This window comes from Thalassophryne amazonica, chromosome 11 (assembly GCF_902500255.1).
Source record: "Thalassophryne amazonica chromosome 11, fThaAma1.1, whole genome shotgun sequence".
Classification (NCBI taxonomy): Eukaryota; Metazoa; Chordata; class Actinopteri; order Batrachoidiformes; family Batrachoididae; genus Thalassophryne; species Thalassophryne amazonica.
The window spans coordinates 46,772,219-46,783,558 of record NC_047113.1 but is presented as its reverse complement, the minus strand read 5'-3'; the positions used below and the strand labels follow the sequence as shown (position 1 = coordinate 46,783,558).

The 11,340-nt window shown below is 40.1% G+C and overlaps 1 protein-coding gene across 1 annotated transcript; it reads left to right on the top strand.

Moving 5' to 3' along the window:
- The first annotated feature begins 3,466 nt into the window (after positions 1 to 3,466).
- gpx3 (glutathione peroxidase 3) lies at positions 3,467 to 11,162 on the top strand. The gene is made up of 5 exons (XM_034181649.1): positions 3,467 to 3,629; positions 6,044 to 6,194; positions 6,285 to 6,402; positions 10,417 to 10,516; positions 10,597 to 11,162. Exons 1-5 carry the CDS (start codon positions 3,558 to 3,560, stop codon positions 10,816 to 10,818), a joined length of 663 nt encoding a protein of 220 aa, XP_034037540.1. The 5' UTR covers positions 3,467 to 3,557; the 3' UTR covers positions 10,819 to 11,162.
- The last annotated feature ends 178 nt before the right edge of the window (positions 11,163 to 11,340 follow it).

Here is an 11,340-nt window from a genome sequence, read left to right as displayed (position 1 = left end):
TGGCACCTTTAGAAATATGTTTACTGAGAAAAATGGTGACGAGTTCAATACTTATTCTACCCACTGTTTATATATATATATATATACATATATACAGATTAACATTAGCAGGAAACTCCTGTAGATGTTCTACCATTCTGGGGTAGCCAGCGTCCTCTTTTACACTGTGGTGTGCTGGGGGGGGCAGCATGTGTCCAAGGAGGACACATCCAGGCTGGACACACTGATCAGGCAGGCCACCTCTGTGGTTGGCATGAAGCTGGACTCTCTGGTGTGGATGGCATAGAAGAGAACACTGGACAAACTACTGGACATTATGGATGATGCCAGTCACCCTCTGCACACAGTCATCAGCAACCAGAGGAGCCAAAGACTGCTCCTTCCCAAGTGCAGGACCAACAGACTGCGAAACTCCTTTGTCCCTCAGGCCTTCAGACTGTACAACTCCTCACTCAGGGGCAGGAGTAACAGGAAGACAGAGGACGGGAATGAGGAGCAGTTGTAGCAGTATTTCTGATATTTATATTTACATTTTTTTCCATTGTCTTAGTTCTACTTTTGATACTCTACTGCTTCTTACCCTGTGTGCTGCTCTCCAAAGCTGCTAGAACCTCAATTTCCCTGAGGAAGCCAACCCAAGGGATTAGTAAAGTTCTATCTAATCTAATCTAATACATAAAACAGACATTGCTGAGGGTAGCACAATAAAACAAAACTAATTTCCAGAAAAAGAAATAACAGCCAGCAAAAAGGCATATATTGACTGATTTTAAAGAACTGAATCATCCCGATAACACACGGTGCATCCAGAAAGTATTCACAGCACTTCACTTTTTCCACATTTTGTTATGTTACAGCCTTATTCCAAAATGGAGTAAATTCACCTTTTCCCTCAAAATTCTACTCACAACACCCCATGATGACAACATGAAAAAAGTGTTTGTTTTTTTTGTTTTGTTTGTTTTTTGCAAATTTATATTTAAAAAACTAAGAAATCACGTGTACATAAGTATTCACATCCTTTGCTCAATACTTGTTGATGCACCTTTTGCAGCAATACAGCCTCAAGTCTTCTAGAATATGATGCCAGAGCCCAGTGTTGTGAAAGTGTAGGTACACGGACCCACAACAGGGGGCGCAAATGAACGGACAATGGAGGAAGTCAAATCACAAAGCTTTACTGTTGTGAAGACGCACAACAAACAACAGATTACAATTATAGCAATAAGCCGAATTCCAATGGTGTCGTGTGGGCAGGCTCGACGATAGGAGACGTCTGTCCGAGTCGAACCGGAACCACCCGATTTCCTCTGCCACCGAACCCCGGGAATACTGGAGCCGCCAAGTCCCGAACTCCCAGGTGGCCACTGCCTCCGCTCGTCGGATCCGGTACTGCTGGCAAGGAACAGAAACAGTCAGGTGTGGGTGCGGTCGCACCCAGCAACACACAGGGTGGAAACACCACCTCCACCTCTACTCAAAAACAGCACTGTAGGATTGGAATGTGAGTACTTATCCAACCACGTCCAATACGGTCTTCAGCTGACCTAAGCACAAGCAACAAAGTATTACTTCTCTGAATAACACAACTGGCTGAGTTCGTTACCTCCTTAGTAGAGCGATATCTCGGCAATGAGGTGGAGATGCCGTCCTGCTGATATACCTCCCTGGTGATTGATATCAGCTGTCTCAGGTGATGGGTGACAGCTGTCACCCTGGCTGCTCCTGTGAGGCGGCAGCGCCCTCCGATGTCTGGAGCCCGCACTCCAGGCAGGGCGCCCTCTGGTGGTGGTGGGCCAGCAGTACCTCCTCTTCAGCGGCCCACACAACACCCAGACCTGAATCTGATTGGATATCTCAAGATGTTCACTCAGATTCAGGTCTGGGCTCTGGCTGAGTCGCTCAAGGACATTAATTATGGCTTTGATAAGAATTTGACTTTTTTCTTATAATTTAGCTTTCCACGTGTCTTGTTTTTCCACATCATTATGCAATTGTTATCTTTGTTTACATGACACAAATGGGACTCTGTACATTTTGTCTCCATAATGGCACATTTGTTCTGGATGCTGCTGATGCTGTTTTTTTTTTTTTTTTTTTTTTTTTTTTATTCTTACAATTAGCATTTAGTCATTTTTTTCTATTTGGTATATTGTAATTAGCACTTTGTTGCAAACTTGAATTTTTCCTTGTAATTTTTGCTTTTTGTGTGTTTTTTGTTTTTCCACAACTTTACATAACTGTTATCTTCATTTCCGTCACACAAATGTGACTCTGTACATTTTGTCTCCATAATAACACATTCATCTTCTCTGCTGCTGATGTTATTATGTTTCTCCTCATAATTAGAATTTAGTCCAAATTTCTATGTGGTACATTTTGATTTAGACTTTGTTGAAAAATTTACTTTTTCCTTATAATTTTTGCTTTTTGCACAGGTTTTTTTTTCCCACATCTTTACATGACTGTCATCTTCATTTCCATGACAGAAATTTGACTCTGTATATTTTGTCTCCATAATGGCACATTTGTCTTGTCTTTTTGTTTGTTTGTTTTATCTTACAATTAGGATTTAGTCATCATTTCTATTTGGCATATTCAAATTAGCATTTTGTTACAAATTTTAATTTTTGCTTTTCGTGCAGTTTTTTTTTCTACATCTGTACATGACTGTTATCTTCATTTCCATCATACAAATGTGACTGTGTACATTTTGTCTCCATAATAACACATTCATCTTGTTTGCTGCTGATGCTGTTATTTTTCCCCTCATAATTGGGACTTTGTCATTTTTGTTTGTTATACTGTAATTAGGACTTTGTTGAAAATTTGATGGTTTTTTTTCTTATAATTTTGGCTTTCTGTGTGATTTCTGTTTCTCCACATTTGCAAATACTAGTCATCTTTGTTTGCATAACAGAAATATGATTCTCATTTTGACTTCATATTAACGCATTCATCTTTGTTGCTGATGCTATTATTTTTCTCCTCATAACTAGAATTTAGTCATAATTTCAATTCAGTATAGGATTAAGACTTTATTGAAAAATGTCCTTTTTTCTTATAATCTTGGTTTTCTGTGCAGTTTTGGTTTTTCTACACCCTTGCATAACTCTTATCTTTGTTTGAATGACACAAATATGACTGTGTACATTTTGACTTCATAATAACACATTCATCTTTGTTGCTGATGCTGTTATTTTTCTCCTCATAACTAGAATTTAGTCATAATTTCCATTCAGTATAGGATTAAGACTTTATTGAAAAATGTCCTTTTTTCTTATAATCTTGGTTTTCTGTGCAGTTTTTGTTTTTCTACACCCTTGCATAACTCTCATCTTTGTTTGCATGACACAAATATGACTGTGTACATTTTGACTTCATAATAACACATTCATCTCGTGTGCTGCTGCTGTTGCTCTTTCGGTCGATAGAGTGCGCAGTGTGACGCAGCTGTGGCGCGCGCCCAGCCACCCAGCGCCCACGCCCCCAGGCTGATTTAAGCGGAGGGACACGCGGGTCGTGGTCCACAGAGACACCGTCCACGCACCGTCGCGATGTGGCTCCTGTGGCCGTCGCTCCTGCTGGCCGCGCTGCTGTCCTGCGCCGCCGAGGCTCCGTTCACTCAGGTAACCTGTTGATCCGAATTTATCCAAAGAGGATGGCGACTAAAAAAAAAATAAATCAAAGACTGATGCAGCAAATTAACATCATTCTTTTTACAACATACAGTTTATGTGTAACTATGTCCTGAATGTGTTTATTCAGCTTTTAATCAAATCCTCATTAATGTCTTATTTGCGTTACATTAAGAAGATGCGTTTAAAGGACCATGTATGGTGTAACGTTAAGGCCATTTCCTCCTCATCATAGTGTAATTTGAGAATAGTTTGTTTCTCTCCTTCGACGTGGTTGGGTCATTTTCCACCAACTATGTTTCCAGTGCTCCCGGAATCTATTTTTCCAGTACTGGAAATATTAGGAACCTTAAGAATCAGGTTTCCATTAGGTGTGGTGGAAAAAGTCATTGATCACGTGACCACTGTAAATGTGGTAATGTGACAGCAGCCGGGGGAGGAGGGGGTACACTGATGATTATTGTTCTGGCAGCTGGCTGCCTTCCACCAGACCTACTGTGTGCATGTAGGCTGACCCCAGAACTGTCCTTAAGGTGTTTGTTTTGGCAGAGGTCAAGGTCATTGAGGTTAAAAGTCAAAAATATAGCCATCAGGCATTACGACAGCCGTGCGTCTGTCCATCTGTCTGTGCTCAGCATAAGTCCAGTCCTATTACTGCCAGGGTCTTAGGGAACATTCTTGTGACACAGACTATGGACAAGTTCAAAGATGGCTAACCTTGACCTATTTTAAGAGGTCAAAAGGTCACACTCTGTTTCCTATTTTTATGGTCATACGGCCAAGAGTATTTCAGCATTGCGTCATATTTCTCTCTTCTGTCCACCAAATTTGGCACATAGGTCGAGATGGGTTCTGGAACTGTCCAATGAGGTCAGATTTTGCCAAACATCAGTCATTGGGATCAAGGACATGTCTGTTTGTTGACCTGCTCCCAGGTCATTTTGCTGATTCCCTGCCAAACCTGGTACAGAGTGTTAATGAAGGCTGGCTTTGAAATTGCCCTTAAAGAATCCAAATGTGACACACACACACACACACGCACACACACATTGAGGTGGATTCCAGAACTGCCCCGGTAAGGTCAGGTTTGTTGCCGCCCTGGCTGTCTTCATGCCCACGGGTAATCTTACTGAATACTTTTTAAAACATTGGTGGAACATGTGTTGCTGGTGCCACCTGTTCCTTCGCCCACGTGTTATTGATCCATGGAAGCAGCCCAAAATGTTGGAGGCAGAAACACAGCACCGTCACACACACACATCCACATGTGAAATCCAAAAGTCTGCAATCAGACCACCTCACAGTTCATTAGAGCACTTCACAGTGAATTTCTTTAATAAAGCATATTGACTATACATAAGTTTTAAATACTGGAATTTTGCCTACTTGAGGTTAAAAAAAAGGGGTCAGCTGAGGGATAAATGGAAGTCTGTGAGCTTTAATTGAACCACGTACCTCGGAGAGCAACGTTCTGCTGCTTTGTTGACACAGGGCTTGTTTTGTCGTTGTTTTTGGCCAGATGTCCAACTCAAACAGTAACAGAGGTATTGTGGCTGTATCACTGCACCCATGCAGCACAGAGAAAGATTATCTGAAAAAGAAAATGCAAAATTTAATCTACCCCAGAGCTGAACTGTTTTCTCGTCTTCTGTGCACCATGAAGCTGCTCTTGTGGTGCTGCAGACTAAAGTTTCACCAGTCACAGCCACAAACGCCTGTAATGTCTTCAGATGGCATGGATGTCTTGGTGGCTTCCATCACTCATTTTCGTCTTGTGCCGTCACTCGTTTTTTTTTTTTTTTGTTGTTTGTTTTTTTTGTTAAATTGCTAAAATAAAAACACAAAGCAAGTCTACATTACTGGCACATATCAACTGTTTCATTTCCACTGTGAAATGAGTCACCACAGGCAAAATTACAAAAACCTTTTCAAGGTTATCAAAGGTCAAAGGTTATTTAACCAATAGAAAGGTGGCGTATGATATACGCGTATTAATGTACAATAGCAACACAATCTTAAAATTGTCATTCTCAATATACAGTGTTTGTGTGTTATTATAATTTCTCCAAATTAAACAAATAAAATTATGGTATAACCAAATGGGAAATAAACCATGTCAAGATAAAACTATCCAGAACTACAAGATTGAGCTAATGTTTATGCAGCAATAATGTTTCTTTCAAAACTTCCACAAAACTAAATTAATACAAAGAAGACAAAACTGAATTTCTAACCCTGCTTTTGGCAAGAAAAATGCACATCAAAAGAACAGCTTTTTAAAAATGTTTGATCTGCAAATGTTTAATTCAAAAAAATATCACATTTGAGTAAAATGTCACTCGAGACTGAATGGATAATGTGTATATGAATCTAAAAACCTGTTGTGATCTGTCTAAACCCCCCAGCACTGTGACCCGTCAACAGATGGCACCATTTATGGTTACCAGGCAACAACCCTCAACGGGAGCCGAAACATGTCCTTCAGCGACTTCACAGGTAAGATGGTCCTCTTCGTCAACGTGGCGACATACTGAGGATACACCCTACAGTATGTAGGTAAGAAACAACGCCTCAGACATCCTCATTTTGTGTCAGAGCTACGTTGCAGAATAAGAAGTTATTTTGTTTTTTGTGCTCTCTTATCAGAACTGAATGCACTTCAAGAGGAGATGAAACCAGCTGGACTCAGGATTGTTGGATTTCCCTGCAATCAGTTTGGAAAGCAAGAACCAGGGACAAATCAGGAAATTCTGCCAGGTTTAAAGTAAGAAATCTTTGTTTTACTATGTAATTGAGCTTTTCAGCCACAACTTACAAATCCAGGTAGCTGATGAAAGAATAACTAAAGTTCAATCAACAAGCTAAAAAATCTGTGACTTTGTGATAAAAGCACCAAATTTGGTACAGATGATCTTCGACACATATTAAGCCAAATAAGGATGGGTCCCATGAAAAATATTCACAATAAGGGGCAGAACCAAGAAAAATATAAAAAAAAAACCTTGAAATTTTCATTTAATTTCATAGAAGTGCCTTACTATAAAATTCAAATTGTTCTGTAAATCCACGACATCAATGCAAATGACCTGAAAAGTAATTATTTTCATATACACATTCATATCTGAAAATTTTGAAAGTGCAGTATTATTGTGAAAATTTTAATGATTGAAAATTTCTTAGGACAGCGACTGGACCTAATAAAAATACATTGAATTTCAATAACACTATGTAACAAATTTTTATTTTTGTTTTGTTCCTGGGTACACAGTGTGTTTTCCTAACCTAAAATAAAATAAATAAATAGAAAATAAATAAATAGAAAATAGCTGTTATTCCACAGAAACTTTGCTTCTGTGATCAGGACAATGATATTTTGAAATTTGTCTGTTTTCAAGAATATTCTCGATTCGCCTTCACTACTACTGAGTAGTCTTCTAGAATATTCTTTAACGGCTAGAACTGTCCAGAATTTTCTAGAAGTTTCCATAATTATCCAGAAATTTCAAGAAATGTTTAGAACTTTCTAGAACGTTAAAGAAAATAAAATCAAAGTTTGTGCTGAATGTAGTCATTTTTCCATAGACTTTAGACATAAGCAGTTGAAATATAACACTTAGAAGCCAGGAACAAAAATTGTGTTACATAGTGTAATCATACAATATTTCTTGTCGCCATATGCTGGAGTACAACTGTAACGTCTTAAACAGACGACCCCAACACAGAGATCCACAACAATGGTCTGTACAAGGTGGCTTAATTCAATCAGTCAATCCCAGCAAGAAGTGTCACACCAAGCAACTCTTCAGTCTTTCCATCAGCAAACACTGAGCTTGGTCTCTTACTTGGGCAGAGGTCAGGTACAGGGGAGATCAGTCTAAACGATGACAGTGTCCTGAGAGGGGGCAGTAGTTCAGAGCACAGAAAGCAGTCATACCAGATGACCAAAACCAGAAATGGCAGCCAAGAAAACCACAAACATGGAAGGGCAGCGTGGGTCTGTAACACAGAGGCAAACACAAGGCAATAAAATCTGGTGAGGAGGTACCACTGTGATAGCGGTTACAAAGGCCTGCAAAAGATGAACCATGGAAGTGCAGAGATGCGTGAATCAGGAAACCAGAAACAGGAAATCAAGCTACCCCGAGTGAACACAGAAAAGATATCAGATTAAAATTGCAAGAGAAAGTCAAACAAGAGAGAATAAGACTGTGAAGAGAGAAACTAACATGCAGTAAACCTCACTAGAATGCTGGGAATAAGCCAGAATAATAATACTAATAATACTAATAATAATAATAATAATACATGGAGAAGACTCATAAAACCTGACTAATTAAGAGCAGAATCGAACGCCAGAAACGTGACCCGCCATGACAACAACCAGGGGCCTGTACTACAAAGCGGGGTTAACTTACTCAGATGTAACCCAGGGTTAACTTCTTAAACCGGGGTTGACAAAACCTGGTGTACTCAAGTGGTGTTAATCGGTACTATGACACTGATTAAGATGTTGATTTGTTGAACCTGTGTTAACCTAATTGGAGTTTGTGCGCGTTCACATAAAAGGGGCAGGTTGCAGCGCATGTCACCATTTTTCAATGATGGCGCGGGCACCTTACTTTACCGAAGAAGAATGCACGATTATTATGCGGAGTTACGAGGAATTTAAAGTAACGTTAAGGGGGAAATCGAACACATCGTCTGCCAATAAAGCAAGACAGGCTTGTTGGCAACGTATTGCTGATCAGGTAAATACGTAAGTACAATTCAATTGTTCTCCAAATCTGTTACAGATGATTAACCTGTGGAATGTCTGATATGTGTAAAATAATGACCTTCTTTCATTAATTATGCCCAGATGCAGCACGATTCAGAAGTGGGCATAGGCCTACTAATAGATGTTAGGTTAATTTAATGTTTCCTAAATAGGCTACCTATCTAAGGATTTAAAGCCATTAATGGTCATTCTGTTAACAGTTACATATATATCACTTTGGCATGAAGGTTATTCAACAGGACAGCCCCATGTGGGGAGAAAAAGAATGTGAAATATGTAATTATAGTAATTGTATATTAGAATATTTAGAAAAATCACCCAAACCAAAGCAACCCTTATGTGGCTGAAATAAGTGAAAGGAAGGTGAGCTTAGAGTGGACTACACGATAATGGGTATATGAAATAGGTTGAATAGAATGGCTATACCTGCACATTGATACTGTGAAAAGATTTGCAATTGACATAATCGCCCTCGTGCTCTCCCAGGGGTGCACTGATTGGGATTTGCATGCAATCAATGGCTCCTATTACTCTTGGGAAACCTAGGAGAAATTGTTATTGATAAGCCCCACTTCGCCTAATTAATGGACATGCATTAGACCTATTTTGATATTAGTAATTACCCGCGATTGCATAAAACCCTTCTTTGATTTGTATTGCGGATAAATGGCCAGGGAAAACGACAAATGCATCCAACAGTTTAGATAGAGCAAGTACTACCTTGCGAATCATACGAGATACAGTATTCTTGCTCAGATGTTCAGCATCACCGATGGAATACATAAATTGTCCACTGGCAAAATATCTAAGCGCAAGGCACATTATCTTCTCGATCGTCAGGGCATTGCTACGATGGGTGATGTTACAGACATCTGGCCCGATCAGCTGACAAAGATAATGAATTCCCTCAGCTGATATATCTTTCATGGAGAATATCGTCCGGGTATGTCAGCGGATTCTGGCGGTCTTTAAAAACCCTCGCCCTGCGAAGAGAGCCCCTCACAATTTGTGCCCCAATATCAAACGGATCATCCAGGTAGGCCAGCATTGTCTTCGGAGTGATTGAAGGTGGATGGGCGGTACTTATAAAGGGAGTGGTTAAGCGAAAACCTCAAGCTAACCTAGAACATAACCTGCCCGGAGCAGATTGGGACACAGCGTAAATTGCCATGGCAGCATACCTCGATCAAACCCTACCCACCTTTCGTAGTACAGGTTAACCGGGAAGTTACTCCACACGTCATCAACTTACTCCCGAAGTTACCCTGATAAGCCAGTAACACCGCTTCGTAATACAGGCCCCAGGTCAACTGCTAGCAGGTGAAAACCTTATTTCATCAAAATGCCTGATTTTAGGAAACAAAGCTTTGTCGGATGTTGTGTTGGCAAAAGAAGTGTGACAACAATTTTTATGTACAATAACATAAGAAGAGCTCTGAGAGCACACACCTCCACCAAGACTTAAGTACATATTTTAGCCATTAAGAGAAACCTGAAAAATATAGTAACTTTATTATTTTTTTGGTCACAGGTTCCATATTCTGTGATCACACAAGCATAATATTGTTTTTCTGTTGGAGTGAATATACTTTTATGGGACTTCGTACCATAAACTCTGTAATAAATCTATACCCTTAATAGGAGCCACTTTAAAAGTTAGTGGTTTCCTCACAGTTTTAGAGAGGATTTTGCAGTTAGGCTTAGAGAGGATTTTGGTGTACTTGCAAATCCCGTCAGTCAACAGGGCTTCATTGAGTCAGAGCAGCCATCTTTTGCTAATAAGATCAGGTTCACTTTATAATCTCTGTAGCACCTCCTAGTATTTATGTATTGGGTTCCATCGGTCAATATACGTCCTTTGCAGAGCTTTTGCAATAAAACCATTGTTCTGCACAAATTTCTAGTGAGTCCTGGGCAGCTGTCAGGTCACAGCTCATTACGGGCCTGGAGTGCAGTGTTTTAGACACATCCACTGATAAGACGCTCTCTTCTGGATTCCAGACATGTTCGACCAGGCAATGGATTTGTTCCAAATTTCCCGCTGTTTGAGAAGGGTGACGTAAATGGTGAAAATGAGCAAGAGATTTTCACATTCTTAAAGGTAATATTGCACAAACATGCATATGGTTGTTTATTAGACTGCACAACAGCTTTCTTATAAGTTTTGTCCCTTGTATGCAGAACTCCTGCCCCCCGGTCGGTGAGGTCTTTGGTACAGTCCCTAATAGATTGTTCTGGGAGCCTCTGAAACTCAATGACATCAAGTGGAACTTTGAGAAGTTTCTGGTGGGGACTACTGGAAAGCCGGTAATGAGATGGCACCCAAGTGTCAGGGTTTCTGAGGTCCGAGCTGACATCCACAAATACCTGCGTCAATTTTACACCCAGCAGATTTTTAATTAGGAGCTCTGGTTAGTATGGTCCAGTACCTTCATTAACCGTTTCAAATATTGAAAAAAGTAAATAGATGTATGCAATGATTTGAATTTACTGAGGTAGAATGGAGGATAAGCGCTACAGAAATGGAATGTAACACTTTCTGCTTCACGAAGATGGCATGTTGAATGAAGAAGAGGCTTGAAAACAGAATCTGTGGTGCCTCTTTGGAGTCTGTAGGGTTCAGGCCGGCTCTTCAGTGCATTCAGGCTGCCTTGAAATCCCAGTGTCATGTCATCGTCTCAATCCAGGATCTGTCACAAGCCAAATGTTAGCAACTTCCAATAAATCAGAACACTGCATGCAAACTTTACTGGAAACAGTGTTATGTTGTGGGTGTGTTGGGGGTTTGGGTTATCATGGTTGACAGTGGTGCAGAAGACCTATCTATACTGGTTATGAGACCCATTGGTGCCTGTTTTTATTTTTAGATACTGTAGTGTGAAGCAAGGCCACCCATTATCTCATCCCACTTATTCCACTTGAGGT